This window comes from Sus scrofa, chromosome 10 (genome assembly GCF_054392235.1).
Source record: "Sus scrofa isolate SSC_HxYL_T2T_F1_AM1 chromosome 10, Sscrofa_HxYL_maternal_Yorkshire_Landrace_v2.0, whole genome shotgun sequence".
Lineage (NCBI taxonomy): Eukaryota > Metazoa > Chordata > Mammalia > Artiodactyla > Suidae > Sus > Sus scrofa.
Genome location: NC_139392.1, coordinates 79,595,665 through 79,621,436, shown reverse-complemented (window position 1 = coordinate 79,621,436; position 25,772 = coordinate 79,595,665). Strand labels below are relative to the sequence as shown.

The 25,772-nt window shown below is 34.6% G+C and overlaps 1 protein-coding gene across 2 annotated transcripts in view; it reads right to left on the bottom strand.

Annotated features, from left to right (window-relative positions):
* The window catches only part of DNAJC1 (DnaJ heat shock protein family (Hsp40) member C1), a 198,526-nt gene that overhangs the window by 116,636 nt on the left and 56,118 nt on the right, over window positions 1-25,772 (bottom strand). For both annotated transcript variants that reach the window (XM_084980403.1, XM_084980404.1), the window contains exons 3-7: window positions 14,559-14,660; window positions 14,015-14,061; window positions 7,356-7,521; window positions 6,401-6,498; window positions 5,347-5,440 (exon numbers count right to left, since the gene is read on the bottom strand). In XM_084980403.1, coding sequence (XP_084836529.1) covers window positions 5,347-5,440; window positions 6,401-6,498; window positions 7,356-7,521; window positions 14,015-14,061; window positions 14,559-14,660 — 507 coding nt within the window. The remainder of the gene's footprint in view (window positions 1-5,346; window positions 5,441-6,400; window positions 6,499-7,355; window positions 7,522-14,014; window positions 14,062-14,558; window positions 14,661-25,772) is intronic.

The following is a 25,772-nucleotide window of genomic DNA, read 5'->3' as shown; positions in this document are numbered from 1 at the left end:
AAGGCTATACTTTCAATGTTGAAATAAAACTCTAACCTCAAAGCACATGATGCCTCTCCTGCTATGGGCCAAATTCTTTGTTATATTCTATTCATATTCCGTATCTTCTGTTCCTTATTCGCTCATTGCTTTTTTCACCATCTAAACACATTCTTCTCAGGTATCCCCAACTTTTCTGCAAATAGTCATGCATTTTATTCCTCTCTAATTTGTCTGTCATCTCTTTATGGACAAATCATTTATAAAGCACTCTTTGTATTTTTTCTTTGGTTTCTCATTTGACTTTTTACTTCTCTACCTATGTGGGTATGAATGATATGGGGGCACGCATTTTGCTAAATATAGTAATATCCAAACATCTTTTCCTTCAATATTTTCCAATCTAGGAAATGTCTGATATTAACTCAATATTACACATGTATTAAACTTAATCATTGTCATTACTGGCCTCACCCCTTTCATCTACCAAGTCTTGAAATTCTTCCAATATCTTCTTCAGAGCAAAAAAAAGGAACAAAACCCAGGGCTGGAGGTTACAAAGACCTTCTCAAAAAGCAAGGGCAGCTATCAAAGAAATACTTTTACCTCTACCCTGCTTGATCACAGAACCACTTTGAGAAGTTTCTACCCATTATGCACTTTAACTTTCCCATTCCTAACAATGTATACATACCTTTGACACATATGTGACAGAAACAACTTTGCCTGTCTAAATGTTTTTTTAAGACATTTGCCAGGTGTATCTATTATAGTATAAATTCCTAAATGGCTATATTCAGAATCTGGAGACCCCGGATTTAATCTCAGATGATAGTAATGGACTACGTGGTATTTTCTTTCCTTTCTTTCCTTTTGTGTCTTTTTGTCTTTGTAGGGCTGCACCTGTGGCATATGGAAGTTCCCAGGCTAGGGTTCAAATCGGAGGTGTAGCTGCCAGCCTACGCCAGAGCCACAGCAACGCTGGATCCAAGTTGCATCTGCGACCTACACCACAGCTCACAGCAACACTGGATCCTTAACCCACTTAGTGAGGCCAGGGATTGAACCCACATCCTCATGGATTCTAGTTGGGGTCATTACTGCTGAGCCACGACCAGAACTCCCTCCTTTTTCCTTTTTCTTTTTTTTTTTTTAAAGCTATTGTACAATATTTTCCTCAGGTGTCTTTCAGTCCTAACATGCATGATTATGTGGGAGTTACTATATCTATGAAACTATTTTTGTACACTACCTGGTACACAGAATGGGCACTTCACTGTCAAGTGTCTATTTACCTTTCAAGACTCAATTCAAGTAGCTCCTCTTTTTAGTTTTCCTTGGTTATCCTAAATAGAGACAATCTTACTTCTTTGAATAGCTACAGAAATCATTGTTTATATACTACATGTGTGAAATTATATACCGCGCTGTGTCCCAATTATTTTAATTCATGTGATATAACTTCTACTTGATTGTAAGGTCCAAGAAGGCATATTCATCTCTCTAGTCTCTTAAAGTGCTTTGTGCTGATATTGTGTTTAATAAATTTTTACTGAACCTGCTAATTTTTTTCTAAACATATAACCAGAACAAGCTTTATACATCAAATATTGATATAACAATTTTCATTCCTATATTTTCAGAGGAAGATGGAAAAGAATTTAAATGAACTAAGTAGACAATAAGGAGTTTTCTCAGGGATCTTAGATGCTAAGTAATAAATAGTGAACTTAGGAGCATAAGCTGAACCAGAACTACCACTTTTCCAAATCCTACTGGATAACCAATCATATATGCAAGTGAAACGTAATCCAGGAATGAGTATTTAGAAGAAGAAGGGGAGGAAAGATTTGGGAGATGAAGAGCTATTGATACAACAAGGACAAAATTTGGATACAAGTTCTGCTAGCGTGAAGGCCATTTGCTGGAAGTCTCCAAATTTCCCCCTTTTAGCTTGGACCCTCCATCTTATCTAAGAGCAAGACACAGAATATTTTCAGCTTAGTTTCAATGAACTTTTTTTGTTGTTGTTGCTTTTGAGGGCCACACCTATGGCATATGAAAGTTCCTGGGCTAGGGTTGAATCAGAGCCACAACCACTGGCTACAATACCACAGCCACAACGCCACCAGATCTGAGCCATGTCTGCAACCTATACCACAGCTCATGGCACTACTAGATCCTTTAACCCACTGGGTGGGGGCCAGGGATTGAACCGTGTTCTCATGGATACTAGTTGGGTTTGCTACCACTGAGCCACAACAGGAAGTCCTTAACAAACTTCTCATGAATTCAAAGGATCAACACACAGATGTAAAACTCCTTCAGCTGATACCTATTTAACTAATTGTGTATTATATGAACTGGCTATATTAGCTCTTGAATCTATTTATGTCAGTGATACCTGTAATTATGATTCAACTTTTTTTTTTTTTTTGGTCTTTTTGCTATTTCTTTGGGCCACTTCCGCGGCATATGGAGGTTCCCAGGCTAGGGGTCAAATCAGAGCTGTAGCTGCCAGCCTATGCCAGAGCCACAGCAACACGGGATCCGAGCTGCGTCTGCAACCTACACCACAGCTCACAGCAACACTGGATCCTTAACCCACTGAGCAAGGGCAGGGACCGAACCCACAACCTCGTGGTTCCTAGTCAGATTCGTTAACCACTGCACCACGATGGGAACTCCTGATTCAACTTTTAAATATTATAGAAAAAAGGTGAAAAGTGAGTAGAAAATGAGAGTTGTTTCTGTGAAAACAAAGTAGATGCTCTGGAAATCTCAATGAAAGAGTTGCTAAAAATGCTATTACCTAGATGTAAACAAGTCAACAGTGGATGACTGAGTGAGGGATACCATAAAAATCTTTAAGGCTTATACAATTACACTCCTTCACAAGAGCATGGTTTCATTCTTCTTTAAAGAAATCAACTGGAAATTTGCCCTTAAAGAAAGGAAGATGCTAGGTATGCTTTATGCATGAAAAAGGGCTCCTACTTAAAAATAAAACAATGGTCCTGTATCACAAGAGTGGCGAATAAATGTAAAGCCCTTGCTTAAAATGTTTAAGGTCATGTGTATTATTTTTCATATTAGGGGCTTTGGTAGGATCTTTTATCACCACTGCACCAGTTACCAAACCTGACTGTTTCCGGTAAAAAAGGCGGCTTCTAAATTTCATAAATACCATATTTAAGAAGATCTCATAGAAGTGTCACCAAAACTGCAGTGTTATAGATAAGGCATATGTATCCACATTACACAATTTTATGAATGATAAATACAAAGGTCCAAGCAGATTGGAAAAAAAAGCAGACAAAATCTAATTCTAATAGCAACTATTCAACATTGCTTTGCTGATGCTTGTGAAACCATCAGCTATATGTTCTACCTAAAATACTGTTACTACTATTATAATTTGTATCATAGTCTAGTATATTACATTCTTTTGTTAGTAAACATGAGAAAAACCTTAAAATTCAAACTGATTCGATAGTTTGAGAAAGTTTCTGAAGTGGCTAAAAACTTTCATAAAATCCCTTTTTTTAAAAAGTTTTCTAGGAGTTCCCATTGTGGCTCAGAGGTAACAAACCTGACTCAGTACCCATGAGGATGTGGGTTCGACCCCTGGCCTTCGTTAGTGGCTTAAGGATCTGGTGTTGCCGTGAGCTGTGGTGTTGGTTGCAGACATGGTCTGGATCCCACGTTGCTGTGGGTGGTGTAGGTCAGCAGCTGTAGCTCTCATTAGACCCTTAGCCCGGGAACGTGCATATGCTGCAGGTGTGGCCCTAAAAGGCCAAAAAAAAAAAAGTTTTCTATAAATTTGTGACAAGGCAAAATACTTACAATAACAACTTGCAAAGCTAAGCCATCATAATATATTGATTCTATTTTTTCAAATTACTGTGCTTGCTAACCAAGAAATGTGTTAATTTTACCAAATAAACTTTGTTTCAAATGACTTAGATTAAAATGACAAAGAAGTGTTTCGGAGTGACATTTTATGTGATATTTTACTTATACTGCCTCATGACTACACTTTTAAATTCATCTACATTCTGGTTTGCCTATTGCACAGATTTTAAAGCTAGCAAAAAATAACCATTCCAAAAAAAAGAAAATATGTCCTTAAATATTTTTCTGTTACATCTTCTCAGAAATATACCATTATGATAGATGTACTTTCCCCTATTTCTTATTAAGTCTTACATACATAGTACACAAGGATTGAGGGTTTTTATTCAAATAAACAATATGCTAAACAACTTAAAAAACAAAAAACAGAATCTTTTAAATTATCAAAATACTTCAATTGTCTCTATTAACTGTAAACAAAATATATGGTTTTGTAAGCAGTTAACTATTAAACTATTTTGATTAAAAAACAAAACAAAACAAAACTGGTCAACAAATTTCTCAAAGGCCAGAAACACACTAGTGATTTTTAGTTCATTTCCCCTTCAAATACAAAATCTTCATTATTAGAGGAAAAAGAATAAAATACAAAAGTTGGAGTCACTCATTTCCTCAAACGATTAGGAAAAACAGCTCTGTTACATGAAAAAAGTGGGTAGAACTGAATAGAAATTATCTCTCTTGCTCTGTTTTCTGAAATGAAACATTTCCTCCTCCAAATTACAACCTCGAAGAACCTTAAAATTTGTACACTAAAACTATTACATATTCTTTCAAATGTTATGTTTATGTTCCAGGAATTTTCTAGCCAGATACAATAATTAAAATTAGCAAAGCAATAATTTCCTAAAATATGTCATGGTATCTAAATATAGAAAATAAGAGAAACTGCCATATAAATATGATAGGTACTCACTTTCTATTGTTGGATCAAGAGAGACTAGCAACAGAAACTTTGATTACCAGTGTAAGACAAAATATCCTCACTCCTCTTAAAGTTGCAAGTAAAATGGAAAGCTCTATTTTTGCTTAATTAGACAAATGCTTATGTAAAGTGTTTTTTTCATACTATGTACTTAAATGCTATTAAAATAATGGTAACAAGCTATATGAGTCCTGTTCTTTTCTAATAGATACTCCTTAAATGATAACAGTGGATTAAATTTTTATTGTTTTTATAGCTGCCCTAAAGATAACGTTGTCTTTTCCTTTTTATAGTGTCTTGGAATTCTAAGGTGTTCTAAAAGTAATGTAAGAGGTAGTTACAGGAATAGATACCTAAACAATATTGCCACTACCCTAAATTAGGTTTACACTTATAAAAATATTCACTTCCATCGGCATTATGAAGCATCCATATTCAGCATTCAGATAGCAGCATTCAGATAGCAATTATTTCATGAATAATTAAAATGAAAGCATCTAACATTATACAAAAGAGGTACATTTTACCTGGATTAGATGAGGCAATGCTTTTAGTGTAAGGCAAAACCAAATTCCCAGCTTGCATGGAAGCAAATCATGCCACTGTGGTTTCAACAGTAATCTAAAGGGAAAACAAAAAGCAAAAATAAAGAAGCAAAGTACAGAAAGAAAGTTGAGAGACAAAAATCTTTTCATAATGATCATGAATTCTCTTTTGAATGGCTATTTCAACAAAAAAATCAAGTTTTAAAAAGGAAATATTTATGGCAGTCATCACTTAATCTAATGTATTCTATCATGAAATATATTAGTACAACAAATGCAATTAAGCACAGTAAGTAAGAGAATCTAGGCTAAGATTTTGGGGAAGGGGACTCATAATTAAGTTATGAACATAAGCCCTCTTTCTAACCTGGACTTTTCATCAGTTTGGCAAAATGAATTCTCAGACCTTATGATTACTTCAGCTGTAAAAGACTAAACATCATCTGAGTGTTTCCAAGTGCTGACAAGCAGATATGAATACTGTAGCATAAACAAACCAATACATAAAAATTAATGTCATTTGCAGTTCACTGAAGCATTACTCACCGATGTCATCAGAACAGAAGACAGGCAAAATAGTCTCTGATCTCCATCTCACATTGATCCAGCTCCTGCCCTGCTGTGTGAACTATTTAAACCCTTTATTTCTTTCTATGAATCGATAGAAGAAATGGTGGTATCTCTTTGAGTGTGCTGCATATCACTGTCTCTACATATTGTCACTCCTGAGCTAAACACTAAAGTGACAGATTCTTCTAGTAATACTTTTGTTTCTAAAGTTCAGTATAAAAATTTCAAATGACAAGAACTTGGGGATTTAATTATTTAAGTATATATTAATAATTTACAAGGGGGAAAAACCTGTAGGACTTTTGCTTAAGATCAGAATTTGTTTCATAAACTATGGCACATTACCAGTCTTTTATAAACTGAATAGAGATGTAAATATTAGCATGTCTGAAATGGATATACAGATGAAGTATGATGTTAAAGACATGTTAAAACAATTTCAAATTATATTTTTATACGCTCCCACCTTTCATTTTTTTCTGAAGCACCAAGTTTTGACACATCCACAGTCTTGCCGCCTGTCTTTTTTTTCTTTTCTCTCTTTTTTCTACTAAGCAGTTCATCCTTAATGTGGAAAAAATTATGGTTACAGGTTATCATTAACATGTACTCTTCAAATGTTATCAAGAGTCTTCTGTGAAGGGTAAACATTATAGAAGAACATTTATGCAAATGTATGTAAGGTCCAACATGATTAAGTAAAATCATCAATCTTTAACAATAACTGTTGCCATGGTATCCAGTCCTTAAACACACATGAAGTTCAGCACTGTCAGTCATGTGTATCTCCATAGCAATCAAAGTTTTCTAAGAAGAGAAAGCATTCAACTTACTTTTTCTCATTCATCCAACTTTAATAATGTCACTTCAAAAAGAATGAGTAAACAGATGCTAATTCATGAATACTGATAAATATGGTTATCTTTAGCATATAAATAAAAGTCCATAGCAGAATAAACTCGGTAGTAGTATATAACACTAAGAAATGTAATAATTTTTCAACCAACTGATCTCCAAAATTATAAAATTATTCTCAAGTTTTACTTAGTTAAAAGTTTTTAAAGGAATCATTCTTTACATAGGGCTGGTGACAAAAAATTTTCTGAAATCATCCGATATAAAAAATATATATGTCTAGAAGGTGACAATTAAGAAAACATAGCTCTACCTTCTAATTTTCAGCTAGATATTTGAGCCTTCACAAAATTTTGTAACAAATTCAAATACATTTTTTAAAAGAAGCATATTTTCTTCTTATGGTATGAGTTCTTGACTTAGAAACATAGATATTCATGAGTACAAAAATATTAGAATAAGGATATATACAGAAAAGCTGAATTTTCATCAGTTGAAAGATAAATGTCTGAAATTCCATGTAAAATTAAGGAGGCTAGGTCATTTGATTTATTACCAATACTTACCAATTGTTTTTCCAGGTAGATTGACCATACCACAGCATAATGACCCACTGTGAGAATAATGAACAAAAGTAATGCCAGCTCAGCATTGCTCATTTTTCTCACTCGCCTGTAGTAGTATACAGGCTGTCGCCAATCTGGAAGTCCATTGATCAGAATATCATCATACCTACAGCAGCAAATATAACAGTTTTTCATGGGAGTTTAAAATAAACAAAAAACTATTTGTACCCATACTTAAAAAGAGGAAAGAGAAAAGAATTTCTCCAAATAGATTACATTTATATAGATCATCAGCATTACAGTGGCCTATAAATCAAAATGCTGTATCCAATCACAGACAACCTTGAAAAAGGCACAGGGAGATATACTGTGGATACCGGACCTTGTGTTTTTACAACCACCACAGGGCGTGACTCCGGGAATGACATGGAGACTGAAGGAGCCGGGGTCCACCTCTCCATCACAGGCTGCAGCGGGGCCCCCAGCACAGAAGTGAGCAACAAAAGGAAGGATCTCCATGGGAGAAAATCAAGATAAGGGCTCTATCTGCTACCATGACTTACATATTAATTGAATTATATTCAAGATAAATTTTCCAGTCAGTGCTTTTATACCCATCTCTGTACAAGTGTTCAAGGGTGAAATATTAATTTTTTTATCAAAGCTTCTTAATGATGTAAAAAGCCTATACAATGAGCACCTTTTAACTTTATGTTGCTAACACTCCTTTAGAGAATAAAAAATCCCCCAAACAGGAGATGTGGAAACAACCAATTTCTCAATAAAACTGTTTATTTGTAAACATTTACAGCAGCAATTTCCTCACTTTTGGCTTTGCTGTAAGGATAGAACATAACAAACAAAAGCTTCCTTAGTAATGCATTTTAAGTCAGCTTTCTTTAGAATAAAATTTCAACTGAACTTTAAAACTTATTCATCAGACAGTTATTGAGGCAAATATTTTTAAGGTTAAAAATCAGGAGAAACATTTATGATTGTAAAACTCAAAATGATCACAAACACTGTATGTTCAAAACACACAACCTGTTAATTTTAGTTGAACACAACTCATTAAATATTCTAATCACACTATTTCCAGAATTAAATCTTCACTGAAAGGCCTAATTTGGTGCAACACATTGACCAAAATATTTTAATTAAAAATATTCTGAGTTAGTCGCAGGCCTAATTACAGGAATAGAAATAGGGCCTATATTGTCAGGCAGGTCAGCAGAACTCAGTAGTAGGTTTTTCTCAAGTAAATTGACCGATCTAGGAATAATAGCGCAGCTGCTAAACTGCCAGTCTTGACATGTAAATCAATTTAAATGCAACAACTGCAGTAGCTACTTTGATAGTTATTAAATTGATACCTTGGAGATATGCTTAAAAAAATAAAGCAGAGAATTTATTAGAGGCAACTTCTTTTTCAGTGGAAAAATACTGGTTATAAATTCAAAATATATTTTATTAGGATATCTAAAAAACCTGACTTTTAGGATCAACTTAGATTATTAATAATAACGGCAGATCAGAATAACCAATGTTCAAAGCAAAGGACATTAGTGGTACTAAACTCTTAAAGGCAAGCAAATTGTATAGTATACAGGAATCTGCAAATTAAAATACAGATGTGTAGTAGCTGCACCAGACAAGATTTGATGTTAAATATTCTTTTTCAATATTTATATAGCAATTCTTTAAGACTAATATCAGGATATAATAACATGATTCCATCAAAAGCTATCATTCCTGTCCTCAAAAATTTATGTTTAAATCCATCTCTTCAAAAACAGACTCATTTTAAATTAGAAACAGATTGGAAAAAAGGTTTCAAGTGGTATAATACAAAATTACAACATTTGAATGAAGCCCTGAATTTATTCTAAATCTACACTCTACTTCACATTTGTTAAGGGGGAATATAAAAATAATTATTTTCAGCTAATCTCTCCCATGAAATAACTTCAAGTAAAAGTGTGGCTATTAATAAAGAACATTAAAGAAAGTGGCAACAATTCCCTAAGCACATTACTATGTATTAATTTTGTTTTAGATCTAAACTGTATTGGAAGAAAAACCAGCCAGACCCATCGCTGTGACTCTCATATCAAATATTTTATCGCTATCATTGCTGAAATGCTATGTATCTGTTAATAGCTACTATTTTCTACCCCACTTATAAACTGTATTTAGTGCACAGCTAAATACAAGATAGCAAAGCCTCATGCACTGAACACATTAAACAAAACTAGATATTTACTAGGCTATGTCTGCCACTCTAAACAGCAGTCTCCAAGGATTAAGCTTGGAATCAATGCTCTATTGATTTTACTATCAATGAACATTATGGCTCACACGACTGGCCATTTTAAGGGAAGATAGCTTCTATTATAGTTCATTTTTTAGAATATATACTGTTAAAAGATAAATCAGGGCTTTCCTGAAACACTGAAAAAATGGGTATCTCTTAAAATACACACATACTATATTCATAATTTATTTAAGAAAAAATGTGTTGACAAGACATATTATACATTTTCTGTATTTAACATATATCACTGTTAAAATAATTATGTTTATACAAACTGCTGTTAACAATTTATTAAAACCAGATTAAGAATGTACACATGTATGAATATATTGTAAGAAAATACAGAAGTAAATTTCTCTGATGAAAACATCACTATTGTAAAAAATCATATGGAACTATAAAGATATTATCTTAGAAATTAAAGCATTAATTGATCAATTCTACACATCAAACATATGGGCTAATACACATTTATTTCATTTGATTATATTAAAATGTATTATGATGAATATAATAATGGTTACATAATCATTAATGAGTTCCATTCTATAGCCTGCAATTCATCAAATATAATTAGTCTAATATAAACATTAGAAAGCAAATCTAAAAATGTTTAAATTACCAGAAGAAAAAAATTATGTAAATTAAAAATATGATTAGCATATTATTAGCATGCTTTGAAATATAAAATAGTAACTATAAAATTAAAATAGGAAATATGTATATTTGAAATGAATATTGAAATAATTTAGCATTTGCCTAAATTTTGAATCTCCCACTATGAAATGTTTGAATTTTTACCTGAGAGTAAAAATTAATTGTACAAAGATCATAAACAGGGAACAAGTTTAAATTAATTGATCTTATTCTCCTTTATAATATATATATATATATATATATGCCAAGAATTATAAAACACAGCACTTTATATATTGTATATAATAGGTGTCATAATATCTCCTAATTAGGGAAGGTATTAAGATTTCTCATTCTCAGGTTAATGTTTATTTTATTCAAACACACCTGTAATCAAATTTGTAATAAGGAGGTAATGGATTTGTAAAGGTCTAGCAAATTAAAGCTGAGATTAAACTATACTTTTCATTGGATTTATACATAAAACATGACTTTAGTAAATTAAAAAAATACACTCTACTTTTACAAATACAGTACCATAAAATAGACCCCCCCCAAAAAAAAATTTAAGTTGCCCAAGCAGGTTAGCAAAAAAATACTGGTTAAAACTTTATAACAGATTTTTAAACAAAAGTAAATATCCTAATATTACTAAAGTACAATCTAGCATATACAGGCAGTGATTAGTATCCACTCAATACTTTATTCCAGTTAACACTCAAGGCACTTGTATAGAAAATTTATGTTGGAACATAGCTGAGCTGCTATTTCCTAAAACAAGCAAGTTACCTAAGGTGTTTAGAAAAGGCTTCTGTGTTAATCTTCCTTACACTAACCAGGAAAACTTGTTATTTTCATGCTATAGTCTATGCCTTTGAAAGGAAAAAAAGGCTTAAAAGTTTATTCACAGTTGCACTCTCAGGAATTTACCCAAGGGAAATGAAAAACATCTGTTCACACAGAGACTTGTGTGTGAATATTCACAGCAGCATTGTTTATCATAGCTCCAAAGTGGACAGGACCTCAAGGTCTACCAGTTGGTGAACAGAGAAACAAAAATGGTGTGTGGAATACTATTCAGCAATAAAAAATAATGACCTACTGGTATAAGCTACAATATGACTATACCTCAAAAACATTATGATAATAGAAAGAAGCCAGATGCAAAAGACTACATATTAGATACTTTCCTTAACATGAACTGTCCAGAAAAGACACAATTATAGATACATAAAGGAGATCAGGGACTGCCTGGGGCTAAAAGCACAGTGAAAAGTGCCTACAAATGGACTTGAGGGAATGTTTGAGGTGACAGAATTGTTCTAAAACTGGACTGTGATGGTTTGCTTAACTCTGAATTTACTAAAAATCATGGAGTTATACATTTAAAATAGGTTAACTTTTATGGTATGCAAATTATACCTAAATAAGGCTGCTTTATAAATAGAATAAAATTTGTCTATTTCTTAAAAAATTAAAAAAGAAAAAGGTTACTCAGTTGGTTATTTATTTCACTGCTATTCCCTTTTCTACCCAAAATTTTTAAATGCACCTGATTTCAGTGAAAATACTATTATTTGCCAGGGAAATAAATAAACATTTCTATGACAATTTTCCAAATTGCAAATTCCTGGAAGGTTACACATTTAAAAGCATTTATTTGATGCAAATGTATAATAAATAATTGTGATACAAAAGAGCATGTTTTAATATCGGTATAAAACAATCTTCTTTCAGAAGATAAAACTATGCTTTTATTTTTTTTTCTAAAGGAATTATAAACATTAGGTAATTGTCTGTAGAGGTGCATTTCTCCTATATGTTTAAATACTCATAGGTCACCTGGCCTCAGGCACAAGCTTTAGAGGAGTGATTCTCAGCTTGATTAGTTAAGACTTTTGCCTCAAGGAAAAGCAGTTACCAAAGAGTTACTTGTGCCTCAAGGGGTATAAATACCACAGCTGTATGTGTTACTGTCAGATCCATTTTTTCCTACTAACATTCTACAATAAATGCAAAAAGAACTAATCCTAAAAAGAAAATGTTAGATGAGTCTATGTTAATGAAGAAACAATTTATACATGAGAAGTGATTTGTTCTGAAAAGATATAAATAATTTCGGTAATTGAAAGAAATTGTTACAAAGTTTACCGACTTTTAAAATATCAACAAACAAAAGGACAAAATCTGATGCCAAAGATGTAGGGACACTAAATAAAGCTATCTATACAGACACATTCCTGATGTGTGAAACAAAACTAGGGGCTCAGTGAGAGAAACCAACTAGAAAATATGCACAGAATGACCAACACTTCTTTCAACACACTTCTAGGACTCTTTCAACATTATGGATTATCTCAAACAAGAGGAATGTCTGCTATGGTATCTGGACCAATGCCAACCCTTGTTATAAAGCAAAGAACACTTCAAGAGAATATCCTGAGTCCTTGCTTTGCAGTGTGACAAAGTGAGGTATTTAAATTAAAGAGCTAAGATGAGAACCAAGAGTGGTAGCTAACATGTAGGCTGCAGAATAATTCCAGACAATACATTTGAAGAAAGATTCAGAGTGTCATACTGCACAATTTTTGGGGTAGTCTTTAAGATAACTAGCTTCCAAAGAGAGATACAGATATTTAGGCTGGCTTTAGCCTAAAATCTCAAATACCAGTTTTCTCTTTAAGGTACCCTTTTATTGTAGAGCAATATTTTCAAACGGCAGATTGTAGCTCACTAGGGTCTCATGAAATCCATTTAGTAGACTACAACAAGCATTGTTTTTAAAATGAAAAAAGACTAGTCTAGACTAGCCTAGAATAGAAAATATCTTATTATGTGTGAAACACACACAGTAAGAAGTGTTTTGTGAAGTTTGTTTCAGTTGCGTGTTTTTCTGTGTGTCCTAAGGCCTAATGCAAAATTTCTTATTATGGGTCTGATTTTAAAAGCTCTAAAACCCGTTGCAATTGTGCCTACATTTCACACATTCTGAAGAGTAGAGGAAAGGGGTCTGTCTGTATTAAGTCACTAGCATATAAAGCCCTGAATAAATATATCACCACTCTTCTGAAAGGGCCCCAGAGAAGTCTCGAAGTGAGCGGGCTGCCTCCTCTCTGACGTTCAACCCTAAACACAGAATCCCTGGAGCAGAGTGAGGGAACGGATGGAGCAAAAGAAATAGGGGAAAAAAGCAATTATTTTCCTTCTATTCCTATCTTCTGCAGACTTATACTAATCTGTTCTCTTACTCACAAATTGGGTTTATTATTTTGAGAGTGAGAAATCACCAAGAAATGGTAATAACTTGAATATCACTAATTGCCTAATTGCAAAACATTCAAGAAATAGAGCAGGGGTGGGGGTGGGGGGAAAGCCCCCCAAGCCCAGATAGGAGCAATTACTGAAATATAAAAAATGAATAGGCATTTGTTTGAAGTCAAGTAGTGTTTGAATTTCCCAGGGCATAGGTGCTCATGTCAAAAATCTTATCTAATGAAGCCATGATCCTGAAGTCTTGTAAGTACTGAATCAACCTAGAGAATATTTTCAAAAGAAATTAACTTTGCTCTAAACATATATTTTAAGAACAATGCATTTCTTGAAAAGAATGAAAATATTAACTTATAATAAATAAAATGTTTAGAGAGACAATTCCTTACAAACTAAGACATCAGAGTACATCTTAATTCAAAAGCAGATGAACACTCACCTCTGCCTTCGTTCATCATCCTTTAAAACTTCATAAATGGCCACCAACTAAAAGAGAAGTATTACTTTAACATAAAAATACTCTCAACTATAAGAAATCACGTAGGAAGATGAACACACTACAATGCACATGCAAAAATCCCAGTTGCTTGTATGTACAATGAATAGATAAAATCTTAGTTATAAGTAATATTTTATGGTTTTGGTAGCACCTTAAGAGTTAAAAAGTGCTTGATACCAAAATAAATCTTTGGGAAAGATAAAGGTAATAATCCTCTTAACATGTACTTTTCAAAAGCATAAATTATAATTTAGACAAGAAAATTATAACAATTATGACCTTCGAAGAATTCTAATATAAAAAAATATAAAAGTGTTGGCAAAAACATATTTTGTAAACAACTGATTAAACATATACATTATATTTCTAAACTACAATCTCATTTCAAACAGAAATATTCTACATATAGGTTACTATTTCTACCATCAACATTTATTTATAAATTATCACAAAAGTATACATAATAACAGTATATTTCACTTACTTGTCTAAACTGAGTTTCTGCATTTTCCTCTTTATTCTTGTCTGGATGCAAAGTTAGTGAAAGCTTACGATATGCTTTCCTAATGTCTGCAGAAGAAGCATCCTGGAGGTGGGGGTGGGGAGGACAAAAACACAAAGCAAACTTTGTCAGAAAAAGAAATTCCCAGAACCTTGTTAAGATCTGAGAAGACAGCCAACCAAGTGCAGGACCCCAGGCAATGTAATTTGAGCAATCAGTCTAACAACCAGGCTATGCAACTAGCCTGACCCACATGACTGAACAATTATTCAATCTAATTTGGCTCTCCTCTTAACTTTTCATTACCATACATTCATTTAAAGAAGACAGTATTTGGCAAAACTTTTCAAACACTTGCCTTCCTAAAATTAACCAATAAATCTTTTTCAGTAATTAAGAGATCAAAAAGAAACAAATTAAAAATTAATACATCCGTATGCCTTCAAAGAAGGTCTTTATTTATTTGAGAATCTTAAAGCCAATGTCTGAATCCCAGGCTTACCATATGTGGTTCCTTCATTGTTATTTATATTGAATTTACCATGGAGCAACAACCTATGGAATCTTAATTTCACATGTCAAAAAGTATGCCTATTTGAAGGCAGTTAAATTTGCATTTATCCAAAATAATTATAATTAGAAATAGCTATGTCTATTGTCCTTAACATTTTTTTTAGTACTTTAAAGGGGCATATTTTCAGTGATGTCCAGTCCCCACAATCTGGTTTGCAGAAATAAATCTGCCCACTATTTATGTATTACTAACATAGTTTAAGTATATTTCAAAAGATCACGATAGCTGAGTAAGAGTATTCCGGATTAAGTGGAGGTTAAAATTGCATTTTATGTAATCCTGTGTGTACATGTAAACTTAAAAAACATCATTTTACATGGCCCATATAAAATACATGACGATAACAAAGAATACACTGTTAAGTTGGGTATAAAACTTGATCTCCACTAAGTTTAAAAGTTATTCCAATAACTAACATATTCATAGTAGTGCACAATGGTAATAAAGCTGCTTACTAAATTTTAACTTGTTTTATAGCTAAATATTTGTTCAATTAATTCCTAAAACTGCTTTTTACTAAAAAGTTCAAATGACTGAAAAACCAAAACTTAACTGAAGTCTCTGTACCTGGTACTAAATAGCTGTTAAAGAAATAGAATTGGGAGAGAGGCAAAGTGAGACTATAATTAGCCTGTCAAGCTCTCTTTTATAAACCATTACTTTCACTACCAATTTTCTGGGGCTTACTGCTCGAGGCTATCACTTTACTTTAAAGTTTCAACTTAGGTGTGAATATTTTTCTGACTTGTGGAGGGCTGAGGAGCTATAAAATTAGCAGAGTAAGTTTTGCAGGTAATGTGGTTATAATTTTCATTCTCATTTGCTCAATGGAATTGATGTGTTCCTTATACTTAACCAAAAGGAATGGTTACTTATTGAACCTCTATGATGAAAATTATGTTGAGCAAAGAGGTCAAGTGTCAAATGAACACTCATTCTCTAATTGGGACTTTAATTTTAGAGTTTATTAAATTGGGACTATATAATACACAAATTTCAAAAGTAAATTTCTTTCTTTTTTCTTTTTTTTCTTTGTCTTTTTGGGGCTGCACCTGTGGCATACAGAGGTTCCGAGGCTAGGGGTCGAATTGGAGCTGTAGCTGCCAGCCTACACCACAGCCACAGCAACCCCAGATCCGAGCCGAGTCTGTGACCTACACCACAGCTCACAGCAATGCCGGATCCTTAACCCTCTGAGTGAGGCCAGGGATCAAACACGAAACCTCATGGTTCCTAGTCGGATTTGTTTCCACTGGGCCATGAAGGGAACTCCTCAAAAGTAAATTTCTTACAAAATAAAGGCTCATGTATTTGCTTATGTTACAAAATTAATACATGCTCATTATGGAACATGTATGACTTATTTACAAATAAAAATGACTAACAGTGACCTGAGACATTTCTCTCCTTCCAGTCTTGCCAAGCTGATCCCAAGCCTCTATTTTTCTGCCACAGTATACACCCTAAATGCAAATGTGGCTAGATAGCTCTTCTATTTCAAATCCTTCCTAGTAACTCCCAAGTATCTTCATCATCTGTCTTTTCCAGTATTTTTAGCTTCACATCCTACCGTCTTGGCCCATACTCCTCGTCCCCCAAATCATCACACAATAGGATGCTAAAACCTCATGTTTTTGGGTTTTTTTGGTACCCAACTGTGGATACAGACAGTTCTCTCCTGACTTAGGAATTGGCCTCTCAGCCACACAGAAATATTGCCTATTTTTCCTCTTGAAAAGTACCTAGTAGGTTTATTTCACCAATAAGCTTCATCCTAAATGGGGATTCAGAGATTTCTCTATCTAAAAGACATGCTCTAGGCAACCTGCACCTCAAGCTAGCTTATGTATGTATTAAATTATAGTTAATTTCTTAATGAATCTTAACTTATTTTATCCTCATGACAAAGCTCTAAATATAGTGGTTAGAAGGCCTATTTTACTGATTAGGTAAGTGAGGCAGAGTTAAGCAATTTGCTCAAGTTCACACTGCTAGTAAACAGAGGAAGAGAATTCAAGACCCAGAAAATACTACATCAGAAACACAGCTCTTTATCTTGATTTTTTTCAATTCAGTTAATAGATTTGGGCTGAATCACCACACAGGGGCTATAGCTTTTGGGATGGCGGTGAGAATGACTGTTATAATCTTACTGATCTGATAAACTATATGGAAAACATCCATATAACCACAATGTGAATGCAGTCAACCGCAGTTCTAAAGGTACAGATTCTGATATATAGGGCTTCTTTTTTTAATGTTGGCTTTTGTAGAACATTTTACATCATATTTCTGCCCGAGACTTGAATGTAGAACATACTCAGTGAATTAGACCTTTTATCTCTCTGGCTTGCAGAGAAAAAATTTTAATAGGACTATGGGTGAACTGTTGATATTAACACTGCTAATATCAGGAGATCCACAGGATTCAATCGCCAGAATTCTTTCCCTTCTAAATTGGTTCTTCGGTAAGGTGAACATGAATTATCTTAACACTTGCATGACCTCTGTAAAGAAGAGATATATAGTCATTCTTAAAAGAAAAAAAGAGAAACTATGAAAGTAATATATGTTTGTCAAAACTGAAACAGTGTGATGAGACATCAATGAAAGTGGCAGAGTAGGGAACTCCAAGGGCCAGACCCTGAAGAGAAACAGCAAATAACCTGGCAAAAATTGTCAGAATCAACCTTATCCAAACTCTGCAAACGGTCAAAGGACTCCAGCAATCAGTCAAGCACTTAGTGAAGAAAAAGGTAGCCAATTCTAGTAGGGTATTGAAGATGCCAATCTGAGTTATTGGGGTGATTCCTAGTGCTACAGTAAGCAAAGTAGCCTTTTGTTCTCAAAGAATTGTGGTTGCTTGTCCTGGCCTGTCTGGGTTTCTGGACAGATCGTGTAAAGGGCTTACCTTTATTTTACCAAACTCATATCTCTCCCAGGGTAGAGAGGCAACTGTTTAGGACATTTGTCAAAAAGTATTTAAAGGCAAATTTATTAGCTGGTGCCAAATGAGGCAAGGAATGGCAGTTGGGGTATACAACAGACACATCAAAAACTTGGGAGGATGGAGTTCACGTTATAGTGTAGCAGAAACGAATCTGACTAGGAACCATGAGGTTGCAGGTTCCATTCCTGGCCTCGCTCAGTGGGTTATGGATCCGGTGTTGCCGTGAGCTGTGGTGTAGGTTGCAGATGCAGCTTGGATCTGGTGTTGCTGTAGCTCTAGCATAGGCTGGCAGCAACAGCTCTGATTAGACCCCTAGCCTGGGAACCTCCATATATCATAGGTGTGCCTCTAAAAAGACAAAAAAAAAAAAAAAAACAAAACCTTGGGAGGAAAGACTGGGAAGTGAGATGCTTTGGGAAATATGGGATTTGAAAAGCTCCCACATACTCCTTGGAAATCAGAACACCAACATGGGTATGCTCAGGGTGAAGTACCTGCTCAAAAAGACCTCAGAAGACCCTAAATTCTCACTTCTGGATGAAGTTTAGGATGTAAACAAACAGGAAGTAAAGTCTAAGGAAGAGTTGGAAACTGCCTAGCTGAGTGTTGAAAGCATGTCTCAAAATATACAAAGAATCACTGCCAAAGATTTTTTGACATTTTTTTTTCTTCTGGTTACAAATCTTTAAGAAAATCTGTGCTGGAGTTCCCATCATGATGCAGCAGAAACGAAGCTGACTAGGAACCATGAGGTTACAGATTCAATCCCTGGCCACATTCTGTGGGTTAAGGATCTGGTGCTGCTGTGAGCTGTGGTGTAGGTGGCAGATGTGGCTTGGATACTGTGTTGCTACGGCTGTGGTGTAGGCTGGCAGCTATAGCTCTGACTGGACCCCTATCCTGGGAACCTCCATATGCCATGGGTATGACCCTAAAAACCAAAAAAGAAAAGAAAATCTGTGCTGAATTATTAGCTGACCCCTAAGCTAATCAGAGATGTCAGTGGCCACACATGGCAAAGAATGTACACTTTACAAAATTAGTTCAGAAAAATCATTAGACAAACAGACAACACTGGAGTTCCCATCATGAAGTTTCGGGTTCAATCCCTGGCCTCACTCAGTGGGTTAAGGATCTGGCGTTACCATGAGCTGTGGTGTACGTCTCAGATGCAGCTTGGATCTGGCATTGCTGTGGCTCTGGAGTAGGCTGGTGGCTACAGTTCTGATTTGACCCCTAGCATGGGAACCTCCATATGCTGCAGGTGTGGCTCTAAAAAGTAAAAAAACAAAACAAAACAAAAACCAGACAACATCAACTACAAGCATCAAAAAACAAAAAAATAAACCAAGGTGAGGTGAAAAAAATATATAATTACATTATATATTCGAAATGTCCAGTATTCATCAAAAGTTAGGAAGAATGCAAAGAAACAAGAAAATACAGCCCATACACACAGAACAAAGGAATTAACAGAAATTGTCCCTGAGGAAGACTGGTCATTGAATTACTACGGAAAGACTTTAGATCAACTTTCATTTATTTGTTTATTGTTTTCTTCCCACTCCTATGGCATATGAAAGTTCTGGGCTAGGAATCGAATCCAAGACACAGCTGCAACTTAATGCCACAGCTGCAGCAATGCTGGATCCTTAACCCACTGTGCCATAGCAGGAACTCCTAGATCAATTATTTAAAATATTCTCAAGAGCACAAAGAATAAGAATGATGTCTTACCAAACTGAGAATAACAACAGAGACAGAAAATTTTAAAAGGAAACAGAGAAATTCTGGACTTGAAAACACAATAACTGAAATAAAAAATTCATAAGAGGGGCTCAAAAACAGCTTTGAGCAGGCAGAAGAAAGAATCTATGAATTTGAAGAAAGGTCAATGAGATTACCCAATATGAGAGGCAGAAAGAAGAAAAAATGAGGAAAAATGAATACAACTTAAGAGACCACCACCCAGTGTACCAACATACACATAGTAAGAGTCAAAGAGGGAAAATAGAAGAAAGGGCCAAAAAGACGGGGGGGAGCTGTGAACTTTCAAAATTTGATATTAAAAAAAACCCCACAAATATATACATCCAAGAACCTTAACAATTCATACATAGGATAAACACAAAGAAATCCACACTTAGAAACATTATAATCCAAGTGTCCAAAGACAAAGAGAAAGAATCCTGAAAGCAGCAGAAAGAAGTGACCCATTACATACAAGGAATTCTCAATAACATTAACAGCTAATTTCTCATCAGAAACCATGGAGGCCAGAAGTTAATGGAATGAATTATTCAAAGTGCTTAAAAAAAATTTGTCAGCTAAGAATTCTCTATCCAGCAAAGCTACACCTCAAAGATAAAAGAGAAATTAAGACATTCCAATTCAACAAAAACTGAGAGTTCATTACTTACAGAATTGTTCCATAAAAAGTACTATAGGAGTTCCCGTTGTGGTGCAGTGGTTAACAAATCTGACTAGGAACCATGAGGTTGTGGGTTCGGTCCCTGCCCTTGCTTAGTGGGTTAAGGATCTGGCATTGCCGTGAGCTGTGGTGTAGGTTACAGATGCGGCTCAGATCCCAAGTTGCTGTGGCTCTGGCATAGGCTGGTGGCTACAGCTCCTATTCAACCCCTAGCCTGGGAGCCTCCATATACTGCCGGGAGCGGCCCAAGAAATGACAAAAGACAAAAAAAAAAAAAAAAAAGTACTACAAAGAGTCATTCAGGCTGAAAGGAAAAAAAACACTAGACAGTAACTCAGATCCATACAGAGAAATAAAGAACAGTGGTAAAGATAACTATACAGATAAATATAAAAGTCAATATTGATATATTTCTGGTTAGTAACTCAATAACTCCAATTTTTATATGATTTAAAAGACAACTACTTGGGAGTTCCCATTGTGGATCAGCAGGTTAAGAACCTGACTAGTAACCATGAGGATGTGGGTTCCATCCCTGGCCTTGAGCAGCAGGTTAAAGATCCATCATTGCCATAAGCTGCACGTGGGTTGCTGATGCAGTTTGGATCTGGCATTGCTGTGTCTGTGGTGCAGGCTGGCAGCTGAAGCTCCGATTTTATCCCTACCCTGAGAACTTCCATATGCCACAGGTATGACCCTTAAAAAGCAACTAAATAAATAAATAAATAAAATTAAAAAGGACAACTACTTAAAGCAATAATTATAAATATGTCAAACAAAACAATAATACAGATCTATGTATATGGGCGTATGTGTAATCTGTGACAATAACTATATAAGGAAGAGGAATAGAGCTATATAGGAGCCAAATTTTTACATGATTGAAGCTAAATTTGGTATTAATTCAAACTAGATTGCTATAAATTAAATGTTAATTGTAATCTCCATGACAAACACAAAGAAAATAAAGATATATAGTAAAAGAAACAAAGAATCAAGTAGTAAAATAATCAGATAGCACACTAAGAATACTATGAACAACTGTATGCCAATCAGACAAATTCCTAGAAACATACAGACTCATGAAAAAACAGAAAAAGTGAACAGACATAACAAGTAAGCAGACTGACTGGTTAATAAAAACCAACCCCCCCAAAACCCCAATGTCTTTGAAAGAAAAGCCCCAAACCTCAAGACTAGATGACTTCACTAGTGAATTCTGTTAAGCATTTGAAGAAATCACCAGTTCTCTTTAAACTCTTTCAAAATACAGAGGAGGAAGCAATGTTAACTCCTTAATGGGGCCCTGATACCGAAAGCAGATAAACATCTCAAAAAGAGAAAGCTATAGACTGATACCCCTTATGAATACAGATACAAAGTTCCTCAGCAAACTTCTAGTACACCAAATCCAGCAGCATATAAAAAGGATTACATACCATGACCAAGTGAGATTTATCCCATGAATGCAAAGGTGGACCAGTGTATGAAAATCAATCATAATGCATCTTATTAATAAAATGAAGAACAAAAGCCATATAATTACCTCAACTGATGCAGAAAAAGCATGTCCAACACTGTTTGATAACAAAACACTCAACAAACTAGAAGGAAAGTTTCTCAAGTTGATAAAAGATATCTATGAAAAACCCACAGCTAACTTCATACTTAATGGTCAAAGTCTAAAAGCTTTTCCCCAAGATCAGTAGTAAGACGGATATATGTTCTAGCCTAAGCAATTATTTAGGAAAAAGAAATAAAAGGCATCCAAATTGGAATGGAAGAATTAATACTATCTCTATTCACAAATGACATGATCCTATACATGGAAAATCCTAAAGCAACACTGAACAAGTGTTAAAGGCTAATAAATGAATGCAATAAGTTGTAGGATATGACATCAAAATATAAAGATCAGCTGTATTTCTACATACTAGCAATTAAAAATCCAAAAATGAAATTAAGGAAACAATTCCTTAATAATAGCATCAAAATGCATAAAATGCTTTGAAGTAAGTTTAACAAAGTAAGTGTAACATTTATACACTGTGAACTATAAAACATTGCTGAAAGAAATGAAAGAAGGTCTTAATAAATGGAGAGGCATCCATGGTCATGCATTAGAGAAATTAGACATTGTTAAGATGGCAATAATTCCCAAGTTGATCTACAGATTCAATGCAATTTCTATCAAAATTTTACCAGCATTTTGGGATAATTTACATGCTTATTCTAAAATTCACAAGGAAATGCCAGGGACCCAGAATAGCTAAGCTACCTGGAAAATAATAAAAGTTGGAGGATTCACATACCCTGATTTCAAAACTTACTACAAAGGCATGGTCATCAAGACAGTGTGGTCACAATGCAAGGATAGACATATAGCTCAATAGAAGAATTCAGAGTCCAGATATAAACCTATTCATCTATGGTCAATTGATTTTTTTTTTCTTTTTAAAAAATTTTTTTTGTCTTTTTGCTATTTCTTTGGGCCACTCCCGCGGCATATGGATGTTCCCAGGCTAGGGGTCTAATCGGAGCTGTAGCTGCCGGTCTACGCCAGAGCCGCAGCAGCACGGGATCTGAGCCACGTCTGCAACCTACACCACAGCTCACAGCAATGCCAGATCCTTAACCCACTGAGCAAGGCCAGGGATTGAACCTGAAACCTCATGGTTCCTAGTCGGATTCGTTAACCACTGCGCCACAACGGAAACTCTCCAATGGTCAATTGATTTTTAACAAGCATGCCAAGATCATTCTACAGAGAAAGAAGAGTCTTCAACAAATGATGTTGAGATAACTAGATATCTACATGCTAGTAATAAACAGATTTACACCCTTACCTCACACTGTATGAAAAAAATAACTTGAATCAAAGTCCCAAATATAAGAAATAAAACTTTAAGACTCTTAGAAGAAAACGTAGAGGTAAATCTATATGACCTTTGATTTTACAATGGTTGAATCAAGAGGACAGGTAACAAAAGAAAAAACAGACAAATTGTACCTAATCGAAATTTAAAACTTTGCAGGAGTTCCCCTCGTGGTGTAGTGGTTAACGAATCTGACGAGAAACCATGAGGTTGCGGGTTCGATCCCTGGCCTTGCTCAGTAGGTTAAGGATCCAGTGTCGCTGTGAGCTGTAGTGTAGGTTGAAGATGCAGCTCAGATCCCGTGTTGCTGTGGCTCTGGCCTAGGCCAGCAGCTACAGCTCTGATTAGACCCCTAGCCTGGGAATCTCCATATGCCGCAGGAGCAGCCCTAGAAAAGGCAAAAAGACAAAAGAAATAAAATAAAATAAAACTTTGCAGCCACCCTGCAAGTTTGGTGGTTCCTTAAAAAACAAATAAACAAACATAGAATTACCATACAACCTAGTAATTATACTCCTAGGTATTTACTGAAAAGAATGAAAACTGGTGTTCAAACAAAAGCTTGTATACAAATGTTCATAATGGTATTATTCACAATAGCCAAAAAGTAGAAACAATCCAATGTTCACTGACTGATGAATGGATAAGCAGAACATACTATAGGTATATCAAGATGGTGAATATTACTCAAAACATAAAAGGAATGAAGTACTGAAATATGCTATGACATGAATGAATCTCGAAAACATTATGCTACATGAAAAAAGCTAAACACAAAAAGCCATGTGTTGTATGATTCCATTTTAACTGCCTATTTGCCCTTTATGGAAAAAATCTATTAATACAGAAAGCAAATCAGTAGTTCCCAGGGGCTGAGGGGAGAAGGGAGTGGTAGAGACAGTTTAATACATATGGAGTTTCTTTTGGGGTGATGAAAATGTTCTGGAATTAGATGGCAGCTGCAAAACATTGTAAATATACTGGAAATCACTGAATTAGACACTTTAAAATGGTTAAAATAGCAAATTTTGTGTTTCATGAATTATACCTCAGTTTTTAAAAACTGAAAAATATTGAATTATCTTTATCGCATGGTATGTGCTAGGCACTGTTCTAGCCACCTACATATGTTAATTTCTTTGATTTTTATAATCCTTGGAGATAAGTATGTTATTATCTCTATTTTAATGAGGAAACTGGGGTGCAAACTGAGGCTAAGTAATCTGCCAAAATGTTACACAGGTACTAGGTGACAGAAAATTCCTGCCAGTAATTTAGTTTCACTTCCCTTACTACCTCTTCTAGAATTAAAGACTAATTTACTATTTTCTGCATATCCTACGGCCACTCCTTGATTACCTTCTAAGGTAAGTTCAAGTTATATACATCCAAATGGAGCCAGTTATATGGAAATCTAAAAAATAGGATTAGTAAAGATCTGATGTAGTTCAAACCAGAGATATTTGAAATGTATGGATTGCTCTCTGTGAAACATTGTTCTAAAGAGAAATACTTTAACGTAAATGAAAATTTTCTTATCTAATTTACTTATGAACAGATCTAGTAAGGCTGTTAGATGTGGGACAAATCTCACAGAAATTTTACTCCTATCCTAGACATTAGAGTTAGTTCCTTTTCACCTACTACAACGCTTAGGATGAAGATGGATGTGAATACAACTGAGTCACTTACTAGCTATGTGATTTTGGACAAATTACCTACTCTAAGTCTCAAGTTCTCATCTATAAAATGAAGATGATAATGTTACAACACCTAAAAGATTGCTGTGATCTATATGACTATATGTATGTATGTGCACATATATAATGCACTTACTGCAATAGTGCTGAGTAAATGAAAATTGTTATCATGTGTAGCGTAGAAAGTCCCCATTTTTCCTTTATTTAACACTTGGTGAATCTGACTTGTGGTTTATGTGGATTCATGCTTTAGACCATAAGTATTAGGGGACTGAGATGAATAAAATGGATTTGGATGGCTTTTATTTATTGATTTGACAATATTTATTGAGTATCTACTAAGTGCAAACATTGAGGACATAGTAGTGAACAAAATAAACCCAATCTCTATCCTCATAAAAGCTTCACAAAGTGAAAGCATGAAAATTCTTAGGTGACTCAAGAGGGGTTTCTTATTTTATTTTACATCAGGGATTGGCAAACCTTCTGTAAAGGACCAGATAGTAAATATTTGAGGCTTTGCAGGCCAGAGTCTGTTACAATTATTCAACTCTGCCACAGAAGTGATAAAGCAGCCATAGATGACACAAAAACAAATGAGTTGTGGTGGTATCCCACTGAAATTTTATTTTCGAAAGCAGTTAAGTGTATGGTTTTGGCCCATA